We start from the raw sequence: 24,288 nt of genomic DNA, 5'->3' as shown, positions 1-24,288 counted from the left end.
GGGACCGGATTGGGCCATGTGCAAGAGCAGATTTTAGAGCAAGCCCAATAAAAACTTGTGTATAAGGCAAGCCAGATACACAAGTTTAGAGCCTATTTATAATGGTTAGTCCATTTCTATAGTCTAAATATTATTTTTTATTCAATATGCAAGAATAGGAAGGGAAGAGTTAACCTCTGCACAGAGAATGCGTCTTGGCATGTGTGACGAGCTGATCGACGAAACTAGCACAAGCATAGCTTTCTCTCTCCTCTTTTTGTGTGCATATGGTTAGTCCATTTCTATAGTCTAAATCAGACTGTTATTGAACATGCTCTTATTATTTTTACGGTGACACTAGACCCAAGCCTAGTGATCCAAGAGCCCTCACGCAGGCGGCGTGAGGTCGAGTTCGAGTTCAGCTGCAGCAACAGGCCGTTGTTCGCATCGAGCGGAGACCTCAGCCTCCTCGGCACCGCCAAGCACCGCCACCGACTTGTATTTTTTCTGATTTCATTTTATTTGGTTTGATATTTTCTTTTTTCGATTCGGATTTGGAACGATTTCATTTGATTTGATATCCGATTCTGATTTGGAGGAGCGACGGGGCGAGCTGGGCGGGGCGGGGCGGTACGATGATACCCTGCATATTTAACTTGTATTTTTTTTATTTCATTTGATTTAGTTTGATATTTTTTTTTCTCGGTTCGGATTTAGAACGAAACCGGAGAGGAGCTGAGCATGGCGGGCGACGAGCGGGGCGGTAGGACTGATCTCAAGTTCTGTGTGTCGATGTGGTTGGTGGGGCGAAAAGGACCCACGCATCGTCCCATAACTCTGTGCTGTACACCCAACGCAGAACGCACCCACCAAACCAACCAATATAGGCGGACGTGCCCACATGTCATAGAAATCATGTAGCATCACCCCTGCGTACGAGTAGGAGGCAAGGGGTCTCTACCGTTCCACACGCCCGCACGTCCACCAACCCCCGCCGAACACGAGGAGGGTGACAGGTGAGCCATCCGGGGTTTGGTCGAGCCCAACAACTAACAGTTTTTTACTTATGTGCCATACGGTCTACCAAGAAGTTTAAACGCACCCAAATATCATGACACATTACTTTTTTTTTTTTTTTTTTGTCATCCACATCATTCCGTCCATATTCCGTCTGGTTTTTTTATCGTTCGACAGCCATGACATGTGGGCCTAAACGGTCACAAAATCTAAAATACCATTCTCTCACAACCTTATCCTCCCACTTCTTTCTCTCCATCCGGTGGGGCCAAGCCGTAAGTGACTCGGACACTTTCTTCCTCATCAAGAACGCGGCCGAGGAGAGCTCGTCCGTGCACTGTCGCAGTTGCCGGGGGGCGGAGCTCGCCCGCGCGCCGTCGCGGTGGCCGGGGCAGAGCTCGCCCGCACGCGCCCGTGGTGGCCGGGGCGGGGCTCGCCCGCACGGGGGTGGGGCGGGCAACTCGCGGCGACGCCCACATTGTTGGCGTCGAGGACAGCACGCGCGTCCGCGGCGTAGGGCAGGGCGCACGTAGCGGCAGTCGCGACGCCGGCACCTAGGAAGGCAGCGGGGCAGGGCGGGGCGCTCATGGCGACGCCCGTGCGGCTGCGGGGCAGCACGGGCGCTCATGGCGTCCGCGCGTTCGCGGTGTGAGGCAGGGCGCACGCGGCGGCGGCCGCGGGGCAGGGCGGGGCGCTTGTAACGTCCGCGCGTTCGCGGCGTGGGGCAGGGCGCACGCTGCGGCGGCCACGACGCCGCCGCCAGGGACGGCCCGTGCGACCGCGGGGCAGGGCGGGCCACTCGTGGCGTCCACGCGTTCGAGCCAGCCGCGCGCGGCGGCACCCGTTGAGGAAGCTAGTGGCGACGGCGCTGTCGTCGTCACTCTTGGGAGCAACGGCGACAGTGCACCGGGTTGGCGACGAGAGGCGGGAGTGATGGGGTAGAGTTGGGCGGCGCCGCGACGGGTGCCGCACGCGGGGATGGCGAAGGCGACGTAGTGGAGAAGCTCCACCGCTCGATGGCGTGCATCTCCGTGCTCCCCTGCGTGGAGGCGGATAATCCGACGAACGCGACGTCCTTGACGTGCTCCCCGAGGTCGAGCGGCGCGGACAACACGGGCCTGGGAAGGCGCTTGGGCACGTAGGACACGAACACCTCCAAGACGCCGCCTTTCCTGCCGCCGGAACCGAAGGGACAGTAGTCGATCCAGGCGTTGAGGGTCCTCTCGCAGGTGAGGTCGACGCCACCGGTGGTGTCGTCCCCAAGGTTGGCGGAGGCGGCGGAAACCATGGAGCCGAGATCGGGGCCGACGTGGTTCCCGTTAGGTCGCCGAACTGGACGTCCATGAGCGTGTCGAACTCTACCGCGGCGGTGTCGGTGGCTCGGGACGGGGTGGCGCAGCTCTACGCGGCTTGTCGTCCTCGCTGGCTTCTGCGACAACGCCAACTCTGCCTTACTAGCTTGATGACCTCACCGTGAAGTCATGCTTACACCTTATACAACCATTTTTCTTTAGAAAAATAAATTCGAAAATACTTTAGAAATACACTTATACTGGCAATGAACCTGCATCGTTCCTCTCTGTATCTGCGACCAAGATTAAAAGATCGCATACATTCAGATCTAAGGATAGTTTAGACATTTTTTAGCATAGTGTCGTTCCTCTCTGTATCTGCGACCAAGATTAAAAGATCGCATACATTCAGATCTAAGGATAGTTTAGACATTTTTTAGCATAGTTGACACCGTTAGAGATAAAAGTAGACGAAATAACATATTAGACAAACAACCCCCCCCCCCCCCCCCCCAAGCCTCAAATCTCAGTCACCAGCGCCGCCGCTTCGTTCGTGTGCAGGGGAAGAGAGGAAATGGCGGCGACCGAGGGCGTGCTCCTGGGGATGGGCAACCCCCTCCTCGACATCTCCGCCGTCGTCGACGACGCCTTCCTGGCAAAGTAAGCGGTCGTCTCCCCTCTCTCTCTGTCTGATCTGTTTATAGGAATTTAGCTACTCCTAGTCGTAGTGGTTTGGTTGCTTTCGGTGGTTTTGCGGCGTAGTCTCATCAGATCCGCGACGGAAACGATACCGTTTTGCGGCGTAATCTTAGATGCATGCACGTGCAGCGAAAGGCAGAAATCTGCATGGGATTCCGGAGTACCGGACACTGATCCGAAATTGTTTAATTGATGAAACACCATAGCGATCCGCAGGCGTTGTCGCCGCGCTGCAATTCATTGATGCTAGCTATCACTGTTTCGTGTCCAATTTATGCTTTGTCATTCGAGATCTGAGATCTCCAAATTTTGAGGGGTCTACAGTTGGTGATCTCAATGCCATGATGTTTGATTATTATTACTCTGCTTATTAGTTGGGTGTTGTAATTGTAACATGATACTGACACTTCTCTCATCCCTGTTTTAGGTATGATATCAAGCTGAACAATGCCATTCTCGCCGAGGAGAAGCACTTGCCTATGTAAGTATATGTATCACTGATGCTTCTTTATATGTCATCATTTTTTTATGTATATTTTTGTTGCTGAACTTGGAGTTATTGTCTGTTTAACTTTACTGAGAGACATATTTGCATTCTAATACTGTGTCCTGTTGTATGCTGTTTATCTAATAATAGGGTGGGTTTTTGATAGGTATGATGAGTTGGCTAGCAAGAGCAACGTTGAATATATTGCTGGAGGTAATGTTTCTTATAACATGTATATGCAGTATTGTTGTCCATAAATTGTTACAACTTTGGTGACTCTAGTGGTTTGTATCTCCATTCTTTTTATTCTTATCACAGGAGCCACCCAGAACTCTATCAGGGTTGCCCAAGTAAGCTCTTAATCCTCGTTTGGAGACAAAGTATTTCTGGAGTATCAGATAAATACTGTGGTTATGCAAAATACTCTGATTTTCAGAAGCTTCTGGGTGTTTGGATACAACAAGCCTTGTGTTTCTAAAACCATAGTTTTGTCAAAACCATAGTCCTTTTGGAGTTTTAGAAACTCCTCTCTTGACCTCTTTTTTCTAAACCAAGGTTTTTGTATGTCTTTGGATTATAAAACCACAGTTTCATGATGCCTCAGTTTTCTAAAACTACGTCGTCCAAATGGGCATTTATAGAATCTACTAAAATGTGAACAACCAAAAACTGTAGTTACATCAGTTTATTGATGGCATGTCATTGTTTTCAGTGGATGCTTCAAACTCCTGGTGCAACAAGTTACATGGGATGCATCGGAAAGGACAAGTTTGGTGAGGAGATGAAGAAAAATGCCCAAGCTGCAGGAGTTACTGTTAGTTTTTAATCTCATCTTCTTCATGCTACTTTAGACAGTAATGTTCCAATTTATTGGTTAATTGACTAATGTGGCCTTGATGTTGTCGCATACTCACTCAGGCTCATTACTACGAGGATGAGACTGCTCCTACTGGCACATGTGCTGTATGTGTTGTTGGTGGTGAAAGGTTTGTTGTCTAAATACCACTTTTGTTGCATAACTTCTGCCGTTGGTGTTGTCTTGGCATTGCGTTCACCGTTTAGTGACTATTAAATAGGACTATTGCATGATTATGATAATGTATTTTCATGTCATTCTATAATCTATATGCTCTTTTACCCTCTGATGAAGCTCAGTGCTCAAGTTGCTAAGGATCGTCTTTGATTGCATCATCACTAGCATGTGTAGTTTGAGGTTTATAATTTTCTCTGTGTAACAACTTTGGCACAGTAATTGCATTCTCTAATCTCTATCTTTGAAGATCATGCTAAACAAGTTGATATAGGTTGGTGTAAACATATTTGACTACTTCCTGTGTTGTTGTCCCTTCATTCTATCGCTACTTACTGCATCAAAGTTAGATCAGGGATTGTACCTTTTTTTTTTGCCTTTTTGCTGTTCCTTGCCATGCCATACACAAATGCGTAAATTTTCAGGAAAGTATTGCATTCTGTTCCATACTTTATCCCAAAAGCATTTCCGAACACTAGAATATTAAATGATTGTAGTTGTTAGATCAAATTTTATCCTAGTATCATCTGTTGTGTCAATGAATTCAAGGTTTTTTTTGTATCATTCCATTTCACAAAAATTTTGATTGCCAGCAATTTCTTCTGCAATAATCAGTTATTTCCTTATGTAATCAGGTCATTGATTGCAAATCTGTCGGCAGCAAACTGTTACAAATCTGAACATCTAAAGAAACCAGAGAACTGGGCACTAGGTATAATTATATTTTGAGCACTTGTTTTGTTTTTGGTAAAACCATTTCTTTAGTTTGTTGGGAGGATTTATGTATGTTTAGTTTGAAGTTCTAAAGTTGCTCAATACTGTGCGAACTTTCAGAAAAACACGCACTACTTTAGTGATCACAAAATATCAGTTGATCAACAGTAGGTTTCACATGTTTCGGAGTACTCTAGCAAATGGCACAGCTAGTTTACTTTTATCTGTTTACGTGGAGAATACGGTAGGTTTGTACTCTATTTTTAAGTTGCATCACAGAAATGAATCGTTACATTTTTTGTTGGGTGAAAATAATCTGCATGAAGAGAGTTGTTTTGTGGTTAGCAAAAAATTTAGCATTGAATGTGGTGTTGTCCTTGACTGATTGATCACCTTTATTTGATCTCTATTTATCTTAAGATGTACTAGTTTTCTTTACCTGACAAATATAATATTCTTGATGACAGTTGAGAAGGCAAAATATATCTACATTGCTGGATTTTTCCTTACGGTGTCACCTGATTCTATCCAGCTAGTTGCTGAGCATGCTGCAGCAAACAACAAGGTAAATTCATATTAATATGAAAGTGCCCTTTGAAGTTGTTGTTTTAGTTTGATTGACCATGCTACTTTTAGGTGTTCCTGATGAACCTCTCTGCTCCCTTCATCTGTGAGTTTTTCTGTGATGCCCAAGAGAAGGTCCTCCCGTAAGTCTTATATTCTGTAACACGATGCTCAGTGTTTTGAACTTCATTCAACTATTCAAGGCTGCATATAGCAACTCAGTGAAAAACCAGAAAGCAATGCCTATCCTAGTCAAGACATTTTCCTATGTATTCAACATGCTAATCTTCCAGACATAATTAATTCTGTTGTAAACATGAAGGGCCTACTGATGTGCTTTGCTGTCCATGCATTTTATGGATTCTAAATCTTTTTTTGAATATATGGTTGCTACTTATTACCAATATAGGTATGCTGACTACATCTTTGGCAATGAAACTGAGGCAAAGATCTTCGCCAAAGTCCGAGGATGGGAGGTGATTATGGATTAAGTCTTCTATACTCCTGTAATATTTGCCTTTGATGATTGTGTTGCTGATTAATTACCTGTGATAAATTGTAGACTGAGAATATTGAGGAGATTGCTTTGAAGATCTCTCAACTTCCTTTGGCTTCAGGCAAGCAAAAGAGGATTGCTGTGATTACTCAAGGTGCTGATCCAGTGGTTGTCGCTGAGGACGGGAAGGTATATGCTTTTATCAGTTTGATGCTAAACTTTTATAATATGACATATGTACTATTTTAGTCGTTAAGTGACAACTTGACAAAGCTAGTTTCAATCAAATATTTATTTTTTTGATCATTTTTTTTTTTTGTCAAATATACATGCTTTTGCCTGTTGGACATGCAACAAAACAAGGATAAATTCCTTCTGTACATGTTTGCTTACAATCTTTTTCCACCCCCTTTCTGTAACAAACATGTCCTTGCTCTTATGGTTCCGCTTGGGATCTTTGATGCCCTTTTGGAAACTAAGTTGATTGCACAGTGGTTGTTTGCTTCCCCAAGGATTTTGCATCTGTAGTTTTTTCTTTTATCTTTCAATGAAGAATTGAATCTGCCATCTTAAGTGTTTTTGTACAAGCTGTTGAGTATGGTGTACTAACTATTATGTTGATAATAGGTGAAAACGTTCCCTGTGATCCTATTGCCCAAGGAGAAGCTTGTTGACACCAACGGCGCAGGTACATATTTCTTTAGTGTTAAGAGTTAGTAATTTACGTTCTTGGTTCAAAAGAGTTTCTCTATTTCTGACTTTTTTTCTCAAATGCTAATTGTTGTGTTCTCTAAAAAATCTTCCAAACAATGTTAACTATTAAGGCATTTTATGAAAACTGAATGTAGGCCGTAGGATATGCTTCTCCCCCATGCTTGCAATCAACTCGTCTCTCTTCTTTTGTATTCTCTGTGACTAATTAATTTCAAATACTCCATAGTCCATATACTCAATTGTCATGTGTGACTCAGTATCTTCTGGTAACCTGCAATAAATGGGGAAAATATGTGTGGTACAAGCCTTCTACAACACTAGTACTGCAACTTAAAATTGAAAATGACCAGCAAATGGATTTGAACTAAGGCTTCTCGACATTTTATTTTCTGTTCCTGATAACCAATCCTCCTTGCTCCTAGGCGATGCTTTCGTTGGAGGCTTCCTCTCACAGTTGGTTCAGGGCAAGAGCATTGAAGACAGCGTGAGGGCTGGTTGCTATGCCGCAAATGTTATCATCCAGCGCCCGGGCTGTACTTACCCGGAGAAGCCTGACTTCAACTAGTGCAAAAACCGAGGCACGTTATGAGAGGGACTGTTATAGGCACACTTATTCTTAACCACTGCGTGGTTCGGTGTGTACACACCCTGTATTCTCCCGAGGCTTTTTTCTTCCGATCCGGCCAATATTTTTGCCGTGATATTTGTTCTGCAACTGTGAACGTCGCCTTTGACGCTGTATAAGGCATGATTTGCCACCATAGTCTGTTGCTTCGCTGGTGCTTGCAATGCTCTTGATCGCATTTTGCTTTGTTACTATCATCAGGCTAGCAAGGACGCACCAGCCTTGGCCTAAGTAGAAGATCTTTTAGTTTCTAGCAGGCCAGCAAGGTAACACCAGCCTTGCCTAAGTAGAAGGCCCATCTTTGAAAACGACTTGGCTGTTTACCTCTGAACTGTTGTGTTGCAGACTTGCAGTCATCGAGCAATCCAATTACCAAAATTGTTTCTTTTTCATAAATGAGAGCTCTGTGTGCCATTGAATATTATTGGCCTTGTGCTTATTAAAAAAGATATACATTATTGGGCTTGTAGTTTGTTTGCAAGAATTATATCGTGCAAAAGGAAACTGTGCCATTGAGTAGCGAAGAGTCACGAGCAATGCATCATTTCTGGGCCTGCAGCTGCCTTTGGTGTAAGTTCACAGCTCAGTGTACCCGATCGATTTGGCAGTCCGCTACTTTCCTGGGCGGGAGTTGCACCTGATCGTCCCTGGTTAATGTTAGTACAAAATCTCGTGTACAAAAGCATCACCGCCCGTCCGTCGATAATCACAAGGAACGACGATCGTGTTTGCCAAAGTGACAGCGACGAGGAACGTTAGCAATGCTTCACCGATGACAACAACCTGCGGAATGCTACTTTAACCTAACTTATTTTCCGTTGTAGGCTGGTGAAATTGTTGGCCAGCAACGCAATAGCCGTCACATTTTTTTTAACAAAATTAGCCGTCACATCGATCACACGTCAAAAGTTGCTCGTCTGCTTGGCGCTCAGGTTGTTACACGAAAGAAGGGTTTTGCAGAGGTGATAGGGAATGTGTGAATGAGAACTGATCAGGAGAAGCACTGCGCCCAATTTCCAACGAACGTGGCTGATCGTGTCAAGAGCGAACCGTAGTTACCTGAGGTGCAGGCACCGAACTTGCTTTCTGTTCTGGTCTGACCTAGCTAGCATTATTCGCTGAGATTTGTACGCACAGCTGCAATTTAGGCCATGTTTAGTTCCCTCCCAAAACACTAAATTTTTCGAGATTCCCCGTCACATTGAATACGAAAACGCATGCATGAAACATTAAATATAAATAAAAAATAAAACTAATTACACAGTTTAGACGAAATCCACGAGACGAATCTTTTAAACCTAATTAGACTATGATTGGACACTAATTGCCAAATAACAACGAAAACGTACTCATTTTGCCAAATTTTTCAGATCTAAACTGAGCCTTAAGCGAGAAATAGTAGTGTGGTTGCATTCCACCACGGCAATGGCGATTGGCGAATCGAACCAAATGGTCCATTGGTCCATCCCAAACTCGCCACACACGTGGTTATGGGTGGAAGGAAGGACGGCCGGCCAGACGCACAGACAAACAAACTCGTTATACGATCGCCATCGCGATTCGCGAAGCAGTTTGAGTTCCACTTCCTCACTCACTTCAACCATCCAACTACGTGTATAACGATTTGGATCTTCCTCTTGTTTCAACCTCACATCATGCTGCACCCATGCTCTTGTTCCAAGTTCGTGTAGGTCTGTTCGTTTGGCTGTGGTTTGTCGTAAACGATCGTAAATTTTTAGTCGGAACAGTATTTTTCTCTCACACAAACCAGCCAGCAGTATTTCTTCACAAACCAACAACGAAACGAACCAGCCAACCAAACAGGCTGGATCTTCCTCTTGTTTCAAGTTCACACGTCATGCGCCCATGCTGGATCAGGACAGCGGATAGTGCTGGTCCACCTGGCTAGTGGCCCCTATGCTGCTATGCACCACGCACAGCAGTACAGCACCGACGGCGACACTACTACGCTCCAGATTTCCTACTCCAGAGAGAACCATCCGATCCAGTGGCATGGAAACCGTAGTGGCCATTTTACATTTAGGGCATGTTTAGATGTCAAATTTTTGGCAAAATGATACTGTAGCATTTTCGTTGTTATTTGGTAATTAGTGTCCAATCATAGTCTAATTAGGCTTAAAAGATTCGTCTCGTGGATTTCGTCTAAACTGTGTAATTAGTTTTATTTTTTATTTATATTTAATACTTCATGCATGCGTCCAAAGATTCGATGTGACGGAGAATCTTGAAAAATTTAGCATTTTGAGAGGGAACTAAACTGGACCTTACCTAAAAAAAAAAAAAGGTCACCACCATTCGTGTTGGGGGATGGATAAGAAGCTGATAAGGAGCCGCTGAAATGAAAGGCAAAGGATCGGAAGACAGTCGACAACCTACCGGAAAGCGCCGAACAGAAAGCGACCGTCACGCAGGCACCGTACAGTACAGGACTACAGGTAGCTCGTCCGGCGCACTAGACACTTGCCCCACCACCTCGGCGACAAGCCGACAGCACCACGTGCCGGCCGCCGGTGGGCCGCGCGGGCTTGCACGTTGTGCGTTCCCGCTCGCTCTTTCTGTCAGTCTGTCACTTTACCTCTGCGGGACTGCGGGCCACCCGCATGCATCCGCTTGAAACCATCACCAGGAATCTTTCGAATTCGAATCTGGAATTGCCATGGCTCTCTTATCAGCTTATCAGAAACAGCGGCTCGCAGTACGTGTTCGTAGTCGTAGAGCAATACCACCTTCCCTATCGTCGCGGCGCGCAGTCTCGCACGTCACTTTTCTGATAATGCTTTGTCAGTGGTCTCCATCTCACTCCACACTACGATAGCGTCCATTCAGGAAGGGACTCATTCAAGGTTAATCATGTCGATCACAGGCTTCGCCGTGAAGCTGCCGAGCTGTTATTAGATCGATCGACGAGTAAAGATGGCAACCGCCGCCCTGGGTATTTGATCCATTAAGAAATAGGGATGGGATCATATCTTTATCTGTGGACATCTAAATGGGCAAGAAGCTCAACATAGATATAGTTTGTCATGCGAGTATTATGCCCAAAGAAGCTCAACATAGATATTTTGATCCAAATCTGAACAATCATCAGCCTGTTCGGTTGGCTGATTCATATTATTGCTGGTTCATGAAGAAGTACTGCCGGCTGGTTTGTGTGAGAGAAAAATACTGTTCCGACTGAAAATTTACGATCGTTTACGACAAGCCACAGCCAAACGAATAGGCTGCATATATATAGTTTGTGTATTCTAGGAACTCTAGTTCAATTTTTCCTCACCATCTCCGCCAGCAGCATAAGCACACCTGCCTCACGAGCGCTCGTGCCCCTAGCTTCCTCAGTTCGGTCTCTCTGCCACCTTTGCTCGTCCTCCTCGCAACCTTACTTCTTCTCCTCGGCATCTCCGAGACTCCGACACTTATACCCGGGTGAAGAAGAAACGTCTCTGATTGCAAAGCTGCGACCCTAAGTGTCCTTGATTATCGGGTATGCAGTACCCGTCGGATATCTGTTACTCGACTGATGCCCGACGGGTACGGGAATAAGCAAGAATCTATACCCGAGACACTTAACAGGGACGGAATGAATTCTCTGTAGCGAGAAAGAAAACGTTCCGACTATACCACGGTACATCCCGTTGCCATCCTTATCCACGAGGATGATGGCTAACCCCGACTGATAGTGGTATAGCGTCTCTCGACACCCGACCGATAGCGCTGCATGCATCATTCATCATGCAGCCTGTTCGCTTGCTCGTAAACGATCGTAAATTTCCAGCCGGGAACAGTGTTTTTCTCTCACACCAAACCAGCCAGCAGTAAATAATCCACGATACGATACGGCCTACCGAACAGGATGATGATTCGCTGCTCCCGGTTTGACCTGACACTCCCCAAAACTGCTGCTCCATTTTTTAATAATTACTTAATTGATTGAGGACGGGTGGACGGGTTGAGTGCTCGACATGTTCCATCCAAGTGGAAGCCGATCGCGGACGCAAGGGCACAGCTGCACAGAGCGTGCCCTCGTAGTACGGCGACGCGGACGAGAGGCGCCGTCCAAGGAACCGAGCCGTGCCACGTCCCCTTTGATGGATCTGCCCGTCTTCGCGTGCCCCCGACGGACGCGTCGCGCAACGAGATTCCTCCCCAGCCCCGCGGCCTTGGCCCTTGCGCTCGGCATCGAATTTTTTCCTTGCCAACCAAGCAAAACGAGCACGGGGAAAGCGATGGATTCGGACGGGGGAGGACAAGGAATAAACCGCCGAATATGCCAGCGCCCAGCGCCCCGTGTAGTCGGTCTTGTTCGTACGGCCGGACCGGACGTGACGAGTCCGCGCGCACGCAAAACGTGATACGCTGACAGGTCGCACGCGCTCGATCCGCCGAACGTAAGTAGTAGTACTCCTTCTCGCTGAAGCAAGCGGAGGGAGGGGAGGAGGCCCAGGGGACGGTGAAAAAGGTAGGTCGTGGAGCCGGAACGAACAGGAAAAAGGCCATGAAATGATGAAATTGCCTGCTTATGGAAACTTTCCATCAGTCAGTCATGGAAGAAAAAAGGAATTTGAACATTTGGAAAATTGACAGTGTCAAAAAAAAAACTGAGCCAGCCCCCGAATTATAGAGGTAGCAGGGCGAGTTGATAGAAAGTGGCTGGTTAGTGTGATGGTCCGGTGAACAGTAGCTTTTGGCTGGTTTTGGATGATTGAATAGTAGACTACCGGGTCGCCGCTCTACTCCTACTACGTAAGAGCACAGCTCATACCTGTGTCGTGACGCGCTGTCCGTTTCTAGAACCTTTCTAATAGTACACCCTCAAGCCTGAACATAATATTGCTCCAGCTCGAAGTACGTGGAGCGGGGGTGTTCCCTGATGAACTGAAATGTTTTTCCACACCTTGTAGTATCAGAAACGCATGAACGTAATAAAAAGATGCAAATGAAGTACAAACGCAGGATTTTATTCAACTCCACTCCATTTGTACAAGACGGTCAGTGTATATACATCCAGCTACCAAGCACATCCAAAAAGGGTGCTCTGTAAGGAAAACCAGAAAGAAGCCTGCAAAGCTTCTTTGCCGATCGATCTGCTCTGCTGCGACTACACCGCGAGCATGCTACTCTGCCGCCGGCAGCAGCTACATACCGTACACTACAACGTACGTATAGCTTCTCCTTCTCTGGTCCGTACGTACATACGGTGCACAGTACAAAACCTTATACATAACGTCGGGATTCCTTGCCGTGTCTCTACGGCAATACACGTCCGCCCGCCATGGTCTGCTCTGCTGGTTTGGTATGGTATGCCCTCCACCCTCCTCATCCTCAGGTTGGCCGCTCCATTGCCCGGGCTCCTCCGCCGCTCACGATCCACGGGTGAGCTGCATTATTAGGAACGCCAGATTTGTTAGAAACCTGTACTATCAAGCTAAAACGGGAGGAGAAGAGAGCCAGGTTGTGGGTGGGGGAACAGAAGACTCACCGAGGACCTGCTCGGCGGTGAACCTCCTCCACTCGTCGCGGCAGATCATGCGCCTCATCAGGTCCTTGGCCGCGGGCGACACCCCGCTGAACAGCCTGGGCGGGAACCGCACGCTGCCCCGCAGCACGGCCGCCAGCACCTCCGCGGCGCTCTCGCCGCCGAAGGGGAGCACGCCGCCGGAGAGCAGCGCGTACATCACCACGCCGGCGCTCCACACGTCCGCCTTCGCGCCGTACTCGCCGCCGCCCACCACCTCGGGCGCCACGTAGTGGGGCGTCCCCACCAGGCCCTCCGCGCGCCCGAGCCCACCGGCGCCCACCCACGCCGCCGACCCGAAGTCCGCCAGCCGCACGCGCGGCGCCAGCGGCGCCGTCTCGGCCTCGGCCTCGGCCTCGCCGCCATCCTCCTCCTCGTCCTCGCCGTCGTTCCCGGCGATGAGGATGTTGTCGGGCTTCACGTCGCGGTGGGCGACCCCGCGGCGGTGGCAGAGCGCGAGCGCCTGCGCGACCTGCGCCACGATGGCGGCCGCCAGGGGCTCCGGCACGGGCGCGCCGCGGCGGAGGCCCAACCACTCGAGCAGGTCCGGGCCCGTGCACAGGTCCATCACGGTGTGGGTCCACGCCTCGTCCTCGTACACCGCGTGCGTCTGCACCACGCCGGGGTTGCCCGCGCCGGCGAGCTGCGCCAGCTTCGGCTCCAGCTCCGCGAGCTCGCGGTCGAGGTCGTCGGCCAGCTGCGACCGGTCCACGGACTTGACGGCGAAGGCCTCGCCGGTGGCGCGGGACGTGCAGCGGTGGACCACCCCGAAGCGGCCGCGACCGATCTCCGCGCCTATCTCGTAGTCCCTCTTCAGCTCCGCACTCATACTTCAGTAATTTCTCTCTGTTGTTTGGGTTACCTCGATCGGAGGAGGGGCGGTGGCGTATTTAAAGACACGAGTGGGAGCTACGGCGAGGCGGAATATTCGGATCCGGCCGGACCGGGACCGCGCTTTTGCTCTCATTCCTGTTATACCCTCGGGCTCGGTTAGCAGTCCTCGGAGCACTCTTCATAAGAGCCCCTCTTCTTTCTCGGTTTCTCCCCTCAAACAAATCTGAAGTTGATGAAGCTATTATAGCAATAAATTAAAAACCGTTTAAAGCTATGTCAAAGAGTGTTTTAATTAGCACCTCATTATGCTTGATATGTCAGATAGGCTGGTTTGATATGCAGAATAAGTTTATCGAAGTAATCATATAGGTCTTGAATAGGGTGAGTAAAAATATACCAAATATCTGCTCGAAAACCGATGAGTACAATTAAGTAATCATAAATTATTTTTCTTCTCTCAAAAATTAATCATAAATTATTTAGAACATCAATTTTACTTAGCATAGAAATTGGCCAAAAAGAATAAATATACAGAGAGATTCTAGCAAAAAAAAATCTTATTACATCTCCGCATCTGCATTATATTACCTGAGGAGTCAGAACCGAAGAAGCCACAAATTATGACTTCTCTTGACTCCACATTCATTTTACAAAGAGAGAAAAAGATACTTATAAACAGTTGTCCCGTTCACTTGGCTTATAAGTCGTACTTTTTCAGTCAACGAACATTATTTTTCTCTCACAACAAATCATCCAACAATACTTTCAGTAATAGCTTATTAGCCAATCGAACAAGGCGAGTACTACTAGAGTTACCGGTGGAGAAGGATCTGGTCTCATAAAAGAAAAATGGAGGTGCAAGAGAAGAGCATATTCTGAAACGGGGTATAATCGGGACTATGCTCAAGAGTGTTTGCTTTGTGTTGGGTGCTAGGGGGGGGATGGTAAGCTTTGGTTGGTCTGAGGTGGTTTAAGGCCATGTTTAGATCCAGACCGTAAATTTTGAGGTGTCACATTGAATGTTACATGAGGTGTTGTATGGAGTGTTCGGATATTAAGCCTGTTCGCTGGTTGGTTTCTGGGCTGATAGGCGGGGGCTGATGGTGGTTTATTGTGAGAGGAAAACACTATTGGCTGGCTGATAAGCCCCGGCTGAAACCAACAAGCGAACTGGCTGACTAATAAAAAAATAAATTACAGAATCCATCAGTAAACTACAAGATGAATTTATTAAACCTAATTAATCTGTCATTAGCACATGTATACTGTAGCACTTTATTGTCAAATTATGGACTAATTAAGTCATAAACTGTGCAATTAATTATTTTTTAATCTATATTTAATACTCCATACATGTATCAAACATTCGATATGACATGGTATAAAGTTTTGGGGTGGGAACTAAACAAGGGCTAAGTTCGGGTGGATTCCTGCTCTGCAACTTGATTATTTTTCCATTAGTAGTATTCACCTGGAAAATATAACAATTATGCAAGTGGAAATTCTTGGCAGGGAATAACTGAATAATGTTCAAGATCGAGAAAAAATATATTAAGTGCAAGAAATGAGCGAATAAATGCATGAATGAATAATTCAACAAGCGAGGGACTCGATCGACAAACGTCCCTTGTCGCAATCAGCAGTTGATTTTACTGAGGGGCTGCTTTCACTAATGGAGAGGTTTGCCCCAACACAGGAATTTGTTGAGGCACAACTGCACAAGCACAAGCAGTGTTTTCTGATGCGTGGGCAACCACTAGCTACCATCAATTATGCCCCATAAGTTCGGATAACGCAAAGTAATTGGGGGCTCCCAAAGTAAATGGTGCCGTCCGATTCACCAAAAGATGATTCCGTGATGGAAAACCAAACATCATTGTGCTGCGTGGAAAATGCATATCACGTCACGTCCCGTCAAAAGCTCATCAATATGAAAAACGCTATTACAGTCACCTTGCAGTATGTCTAGTAACGATTTGGGTGCGCTGAAATTTCTCTGCAATCATGTGGGTCGGAAACAATAACAGCTATCTGGAGAGGAGGAGCTAATAACAATCAACATTGATTTATCTGAGTAGTCAAGAGCGCGACTATAGCTTCAACCGACCTCTAGGTGCGCAAGCTTGTCCGGTCTTTAGGGGCGGGCTCCGCCTCGTCCGGCCTCTGGGGAAGGGCTCTGCCTCGTCCGACTCCAAGGCCGCGGCTCCGTCTCGTCCGACCTCTAGCTTCGCCTCGCCCGACCTCTGAGGGCTGGCTCCGCCTCACCCGGCCTCTTGGGCTGTCTCCGTCTCGCCCGACCTTTAGGACAGGCTCCGCCTCGCTCGATTCTTGGGTTTGTGCTCCGCCTCGCTCGACCTCTGAGGGTGGGCTTAGCCTCGCCAGAGACCGAGGCCGCAGGCTCCACCTCGCCCGACCTATGAGAGCTGGCTCCGTCTCACCCAGCCTCTAGAGGCGGGCTCCACCTCGCCTGACTTTTGGGTTTACGCTGACCTCTGGGGCCATGAAGGAGCTGTTAGGTGTAGGGCCAGAAAGAACCTGATTAGGTGGCTAAAGACATTGTTTTTTGAAAGAGAGAGGTAAAGACATTGTTGTCTGCTAACAAACGCAAACTTGTTTATCAGCCCACTTGTTGGTGTCTGATCTGTAGCCCGTCTCAATCAGGGTGCAGTGCATGATGGGCGCATGGATGCCACCTCGACGCGGCTTTCAATTCTGTGGGTCCCACGATCCCCCACCTCCACGGCTCCGCCACCACCACTCTTCCATGGGGCCCACGGCCGGGAGCAAGGAGCCAAAGGACTGACAGGTGATCGTCGATAACGATAAGCAGCCAGCTGCCGCACCAGAGGCCCGCCAACCGTAACGTCCCTTTAACGCCTCCGCGAGGACGTTTCGGCCGCGGCCGGGCTGGGGGCTTTTCCGGACGGCCAAAGTACGGTCGCCCGCGTCCACCAATCGCGGGCCTGCGCGTCGCTGTCCGCGCGGCTCCATCCAATCGCGTCGGGGCAGCGCTTCCGAAATGCGGCCAGAAATGACGGGCTCGCCCCTCGCTTTTCACGTTAGGATCAGACGGTGACGTGACGGAAGGGGACGGGGAGCCGGGCCGTTTTGATATGTAGACGTGGCTATATAGGCCGCAACGTACGGTACGTGCGTGGATGATCCGGCTATCGCGTCGCGTCGTTTTTTTTTTATCCTCCCTTCCTCCAGGAAAAAAAACACGTAATTTTAGCTTTAACTTGAACACACGTTCAGATTAAAGCTAGAATTATATTTTTTTTACGGAGAGAGTATACAGTAAGATTTTGGTTTTGTGGCCCGTACGGTAGGATATGATTTTATTATTCAGCAAGGCCTTGTTTAGTTCCAAAAAGTTTTTTCAAAAAGTCCTACAGTAGTCATCGCATCGAATCTTACGATACATGTATGGAGCATTAAATGTAGACGAAAAAAAATTAATTGCACGGTTTGGTTGGAAATCGCGAGACGAACGTTTTGAGCCTAATTAGCCCATGATTGAATACTAATTACTAAATAAAAACGAAAGTGCTACAGTAGTCAAATTTCCAAATTTTACCTAACTAAACACAGCCCAAGTGGAGTAGCACCCGACTCATCATAGATACAAAGAAAGGTTGCGCTGTTTGGTACTAATTTCATATTTCGCAACTGGGCTTATAAATTATAATCATGATATTTCCATAATACTAATTTCTTTACTGTGGGTCACTCTCTGTACCTTTCTTTTACTCAAATCATGATTCTTTAGGACCTTGCAAGGATTATAAAAAAAGGGTCTACCTGAGCTGTTCTGCTTTTGAAGGCCCTGTTCGGCTTACCTCATATTCAGCTTGTTCAGCTTCTTTTTTTAGCGGGAACAGTGTTTTTCTCTCACAACAATTTAGCCAGAACAATATTTTCCAGCCAGTTTCAGCCAAGTTTCAGACCAGCGAACGGGGCCGAAGTGCTGTTCTTTTAGTTTGAGCCTGCAAAGATTTTGCAAAACAAGGTGGTTCTGTTGTAAATTTCCTCGACAGTGACTCATAATAAATGTTAGTAGCCTCTACTCATTCAAAAATGCACATATCACTATCTAGAAACCGAGCAATGTTACAAATACAACTGTCGTCTTCTTGTTGCACATATTATGAGTCTGTTCGCTTGTTGGTTTCAGCCAGCCAACAGTGTTTTTCTCTCATAGCAAACCAGCACCAGCCAGCTCAAACCAACCAAAAAACCAACCAGCGAACAGACCGAATAAGCCATTGCTTGGCAATTGTAGCTGGCTATAAAATATATAGAACAGAATTTATTTATCTTTCACAACTGTTGTTCCCATGGTTTCATATACGAGGTTTTGTAAAAGCATAGTGCTTTCTTTTACAAGATTCCTAAGACATGACTCATAATAAGTGAGAGTACCTTTGGTTCTTTCGAACATAGACAAATCATTCTATGGAAAGATGAGCAAACTCGCAGATACAGCTATCAACTTTTTTTGTTACTTTCTCTGTTCTTTTTTTTACATGTCAGATTAGCTTTGTCATATATCAAACATTACTATCTTTGATGATCTATGAAAGCATCTAGGCCCCTAGTTGGATTTCGGTGATTAATGTCAATACAAGATTACTATGACTAACGTGTGTTTTACAGAGGCAATTAAGTTAGGTCATGGTAATGGAGATCGATTGGGCAATCGAGGTTGTCATGCCCCTACGATGGAAATCATTTCGGTTTTCAAAGGACGGACGACAAGGTTAAGGATAACTAGTTCTAAGTGTCAATTGGAGTTGGAGAGACACTTAGAGTAGTTTAGGACTTTGTTTTTTCTTTGGCCGTACTATGAAGGGGGGTATGAACGGGTAGCTTGACCTAGTTGAGTCTAGTGAGTTAGGTGTGGTGCACACTTGTTAAAACTAGCTCTAGGTAGCTCCTATGAATGCCTTAGATCCTTTGGAGCAAACTTCATTCACATATGTTCGAAAGTTGGAAGTGAATGGAGGGTCAAACACTGACCGGACGCTGGCTCCGGTGCAACCGGACGCTGGCCGCAGGGTCCGGTCATTCATTTGACTGAGGTGAACAAGTCTGGTGTGACCGGACGCTGGAAGGTCATGCGACCGAACACTGAGGGCCAGCGTCCAGTCGACTCCAGTAAGGGTCCAGACTTGGGAAAGAGTGACCGGACGTATCCGGTCAGTGCTGACCGGACCCTAAGGGTTCAGCGTCCGGTCGAGTCCAGTAAGGTTCCAGTAAGGGTTTTATGCGACCGAACGCGTCCGGTCAGTGCTGACCGGACCCTGCCAGCGTCCGGTCGACTCTTTAATACTGGTTCGCAGGTTGAACTGACCGGAGCGTCCGGTCATCACGATCGGAGCGTCCGGTCATCCCGCAGAAGCTCATAACGGTTCGTTTTTCAGGCTGGCTTATAAATAGAAGCTCCACTCGTGAGTGGAGCATCTTTTGCTCATTCCAACAGCTGAGAAACACGTTTGTGAGTGCCAAGAAGAGCAAGGTCCTAGTGAGGTGTTTGTGATTTAAGAATCCAAGAGAGTAGCCTCACTAGCAAATCAAGAGTAGCAAAGTGTGCATCCATCTTCTCATTAGGCTTCGCGTGGTCAAGTGAGAGTTCGTGCTTGTTACTCTTGGTGATCGCCATCACCTAGACGGCTTGGTGGTGATTGGGAGTTTGGTGTTCACCCGGCGGAGCTTGTGGGTGACCCAACTCAAGTTGTGAGCGGCTTTGGGTGATTCGCCGCGACGGAGTATCGAAGAATCAACCCGTAGAGAGCACTTGATCCTTGCGCGGATCAAGGGGGAGCTACACCCTTGCGTGGGTGCTCCAACGAGGACTAGTGGGGAGTGGCGACTCTCCGATACCTCGGCAAAACATCGCCGCGTTTCTTTCTCTCTCTATTTACTTTGAGCAGTTACTTTGAGTATTTACTTTGAGCAATTCAATACTTGTTTTACATCCATAGAATTGCTTGCTAGAGTAAGTTTGGAACATTGGTTGCGAGGTTGTTGTGTATTAGTTTGATATAAACACTTTTCTAGGCACAAGGGGTTAATTGGGCTATCCGTAGGATTTGATTATTGCAAGAAAATTTAGAATTAGCCCAATTCACCCCCCCCCCTCTTAGACATCTTGATCCTTTCAATTGGTATCAGAGCCTCGTGCTCACGTTTTTAAGCTTAATCGCTTAGAGCAAGATGTCTCACGGGGATGGACCTCCTCCTATCTTTGAGAGAGATGATTTTCCATATTGGAAAATCCGCATGGAGGCATACTTAGAAGCTCTAGATGTTGGAATTCTTAGAGCCGCCTCCCAAGGGTTTCCAGCACCTAGGAATGCCGCACAACTTCAAGGCGATGAAGTGAATTATGAAAAATGGAATGCAAAGGCTCGCAACACCATCTTTAGAGGCCTTTGCAAAGATGTGTTCAATCGTGTAAGGAATCACAAAGACGCCCATGCTCTATGGTCGGACGTTTGTGCGCTCCATGAGGGAACCAAGAGTGAGCGTGAGGAACGCTATCATCTTGTGATTAAAAAGCTAAATTCTTTTGAGATGTTTCCCAAAGAAAGTGCTAATGAGATGTGTTCTCGATTGAATGTTCTTGTAGAGGAAGTCAATGGGCTTGGACTTACTCAAATGTCACCATCCGACGTTGTGAGAAAAATCTTGAGTGTCCTCCCCATTGATAAATATGGGCACATTGTGACCATGCTACATCAAGGTGATCTTTCCGCCGCTACACCGACACAAATCTTGGGAAAGATCAATGCTCATGAGATGTACATGCACATCACACCACAAGATGGCTCATCCTCTACAAAGAAGAAAGAGAAGGACTTAGCATTCAAAGCTAGCCAAGACAAGGGCAAAGCAAGACTTGAGTATGAGAGCTCAAGTGATGAAGATGATGAAGAAAGCCTTGCCCTCATGGTGAAGAAGACCACCAAGATGCTAAAAAGGCTAAATAAGAGTGGCATCAAGTTTGATGGCAAGAAGAAGAAGTTCTTCACTAGCTCAAGAAGAAAGCCAATCTCCAAGATGGATTGCTACAATTGTGGCGAACTTGGCCACCTAGCTCATCAATGCACAAAGCCCAAGAAAGACAAGTTCAAGAACAAGGGCAAGAAAGATGAGTCAAGCGATGAAGATGAAAAGAAAAAGAACAAGCCATACAAGAACAGAGATGGCAAAAAGAGGGAGTTCTACAAGAAGAAGAAGAGTGGCAAGGCCTATATTGTCGGTGATTGGCTCACGGACATTGATTCATCAAGTGGATCATCCGATGATGATAGTGACGATGAAAAGGTGGCCGCCATTGCTATTGATCTTGCATCTTCACCGCCACCATCGCCATCATCCTCTACACACCTATGCCTTATGGTCAAAGGTGAACGCAAGGTAACTAAGAGTGATGATAGTAGTGATGATGAACATGCTAGTGATGATGATAGTGATAGCGATGATGATGACTCACCTACTTATGATGATCTTGTCAAAATACTAAGAAAATATACTAAGATCATTAGAAAAAGTAGAGCTACAAATGAAAAACTTGATGCTAAAAATGATTCACTCTTAGCTAAATGTGATACATTAGAAAAGGCTAATGATGAGCTCAAGGAAACAAATGATTCTATGTCATCCAAACTCAAGGAGCTCAAATCTTCTAAGAAAGAGCTTAAAGATAAAAATAATAAACTTGAGTGGGTGCACAATGAGCTTATCACTAGTCACAATAAGCTAAAAGATGAATATGCAACTCTAAAGATCAATTATGATACCCTTATTATTGCACAAGAATTCTTACCAAATGAGCCACATGATGCTACTAACCATGTTGTTAAGATTGATATAGCTACCTCATGTGATGATTTAATTGATGAAAGCATTGAGCATGGATCTAGTAGCAAGGGCAAGCAAGTGGTTGAGTGCAATAACTATGATGAGTATGTCAAGCTCAAGAGTGAAAATGAGAAGCTCATGAAAGATCTTGAAGAGATGAAAAGTCACAACACCATTGTGCTAGAAACTCTTGATCATGACAAAGAGGTGATCCTTGAGAATGAGAAGCTAAAAGAAGAAATCAAGAAACTCAAGGAAGAGAAGAACAGTGATATTCTCAAGGAAGAGAACAAGAAGCTTAAGATGGAGAAAGAGCATCTCAAGGTGGGATTGAGCAAGTTTGCTAGAGGCAAGCATCTCCAAAGTGAGCTACTCATGAATACCGTCATGAAGATGGATAGAAGTGGCATTGGATATATGGCAAGTGTAGAGAAGAAGAAGGCTCAAGCTCAACACCAACAATCAAAGCCAAAGCCAAAGCCAAAGAGATATTTTGAGTGTGGACAAGAAGGCCACTTTGCTCATGAGTGTCAAACTCCACCACCACAACCCTTGCCCAAGCATGCTAGACCCTTTGCTTTCAATGCTCACTACATGCTTAGAAAAGATTCGAGTGGAAAGATGAAAGTCATGTTCTTAGGTCCCCCCCAACAAGAGTAGGCCTAAGAAAATTTGAGTGGCTAAGTCACTTGTTGAGAAGGTGAAGGGCCCTCAACAAGCTTGGATCCCTAAAGCTTGAATCTCTTGTGTGTAGGTGAACTACAAGACCGGTGGAAGTCATTGGGTTATTGATAGTGGTTGCACTCAACATATGACCGGTGATCCTCGTATGTTCACCTCACTAGATGAAGAGGTAGATGGACAAGAGAAAATAACATTTAGAGATAATTCAAAGGGCAAGGTTAAAGGATTGGGCAAAGTGGCAATATCAAATGATCATTCCATCTCCAATGTGCTCTATGTTGCTTCATTGAGCTTCAACTTGCTATCCGTTGGGCAATTGTGTAATCTTGGCTTTCAATGCCTATTCACCAAGAAGGAGGTTGTTGTATCCAAGTTAGATAACAATCAAGTGATATTTAATTGATTTAGATACAACAACTTATATCTAGTTGACTTTACCTCCGAAGATGCAAACTTGAAGACTTGCCTATTCACCAAAACAACACTTGGATGGCTATGGCATAGAAGACTTGCTCATGTTGGAATGAGCTCACTCAAGAAGCTTATGAAGAATGATTTGGTGAGAGGGTTGAAGGATGTGAAGTTTGAGAAGGACAAGCTTTGTAGTGCATGTCAAGCCGGCAAGCAAGTTGCAAACACTCATCCAACCAAAGCTTTCATGTCAACCACAAGAGTGCTAGAACTCCTACACATGGATTTATTTGGACCAACAACATACAAGAGTTTGGGAGGAAATCTCTATTGTCTTGTGATTGTGGATGACTATTCAAGATATACATGGGTGTTCTTCCTTCATGACAAATCCGAAGTTGCATCTTGTTTCAAGAAGTTTGCCAAGAGAGCTCAAAATAAATTTGAAGTGAAGCTCAAGAAGATAAGAAGTAACAATGGCAAAGAGTTTGACAACACAAACATAGAAGCTTATTGTGATAAAGTTGGAATCAAACATGAAGTCTCCGCAACCTATATTCCTCAACAAAATGGTGTAGTTGAGAGGAAGAACCGGACTTTGATCACTCTTGTAAGGACAATGCTAGATGAGTACAACACCCCCGAAGCTCTATGGACGGAAGCAATCAACACCGCATGTTATGCATCCAACCGCCTATTTCTTCAAAAGTTCCTTGTCAAGACACCATATGAGTTGCTCAATAGGAAGAAGCCAAACGTCTCCTTCTTTAGGGTGTTTGGTTGCAAGTGCTACATCTACAAGAAGCGGCAACACCTAGGGAAGTTTCAAAGGCGTTGTGATATAGGTTTTCTTGTTGGTTACTCATTGAAGTCCAAAGCATATAGAGTATTTAATCATGCCACCGGCTTGGTTGAAGAAACATATAATGTGGAATTTGATGAATCTAACGGCTCCCAAGGAGCACATGAGAATCTTGATGATGTAGGTGATGAACCATTGAGGGAGGCTATGAAGAATATTCCGGTGGGAGACATCAAGCCAAAAGATGATGAAGATGATGTACAAGTCATTAACCAACCCTCTTCATCAAATGTACCACAAGATGGTGAAAAAGTTGGGAGAGTAGAAAATGAAGATACTCATATCTCTCATGAGCAAATGGTGGTACAAGCACAAGATGTTGATACTCCACAACCTCCTCCTCAAGTGGTTAATAGAAGAAATACACCTCTCCTACAAGATCATCCACAAGATCTCATCATAGAGAGTCCAACAAAGGGGGTGATGACTCGATCTCAAAAACTTACCTCATTTATTGCTCATCACTCTTTTGTCTCTTGCT

The 24,288-nt window shown here is 46.2% G+C and overlaps 2 protein-coding genes across 2 annotated transcripts; one reads left to right on the top strand and one right to left on the bottom strand.

Annotated features, from left to right (window-relative positions):
* The first annotated feature begins 2,788 nt into the window (after positions 1-2,788).
* LOC136477724 (adenosine kinase 2-like) lies at positions 2,789-7,781 on the top strand. Its single transcript, XM_066475972.1, has 13 exons — positions 2,789-2,948; positions 3,415-3,468; positions 3,641-3,687; positions 3,793-3,824; positions 4,187-4,288; positions 4,393-4,460; positions 5,140-5,216; positions 5,686-5,783; positions 5,855-5,925; positions 6,192-6,258; positions 6,345-6,467; positions 6,906-6,966; positions 7,415-7,781. Exons 1-13 carry the CDS (start codon positions 2,863-2,865, stop codon positions 7,555-7,557), a joined length of 1,029 nt encoding a protein of 342 aa, XP_066332069.1. The 5' UTR covers positions 2,789-2,862; the 3' UTR covers positions 7,558-7,781.
* Positions 7,782-12,572: 4,791 nt separating this feature from the next.
* Positions 12,573-14,028, bottom strand: LOC136474272 (phosphoenolpyruvate carboxylase kinase 2-like). The gene is made up of 2 exons (XM_066471859.1): positions 13,115-14,028; positions 12,573-13,013 (listed from the first exon to the last, which is right to left on the bottom strand). The coding sequence occupies exons 1-2, from the start codon at positions 13,977-13,979 to the stop codon at positions 12,958-12,960; spliced, it is 921 nt and encodes a 306-aa protein (XP_066327956.1). The 5' UTR covers positions 13,980-14,028; the 3' UTR covers positions 12,573-12,957.
* Positions 14,029-24,288: the final 10,260 nt, after the last annotated feature.

The sequence above is a fragment of the Miscanthus floridulus genome, chromosome 8, assembly GCF_019320115.1.
Source record: "Miscanthus floridulus cultivar M001 chromosome 8, ASM1932011v1, whole genome shotgun sequence".
Lineage (NCBI taxonomy): Eukaryota > Viridiplantae > Streptophyta > Magnoliopsida > Poales > Poaceae > Miscanthus > Miscanthus floridulus.
This window is presented reverse-complemented; position numbering and strand designations above follow the sequence as displayed.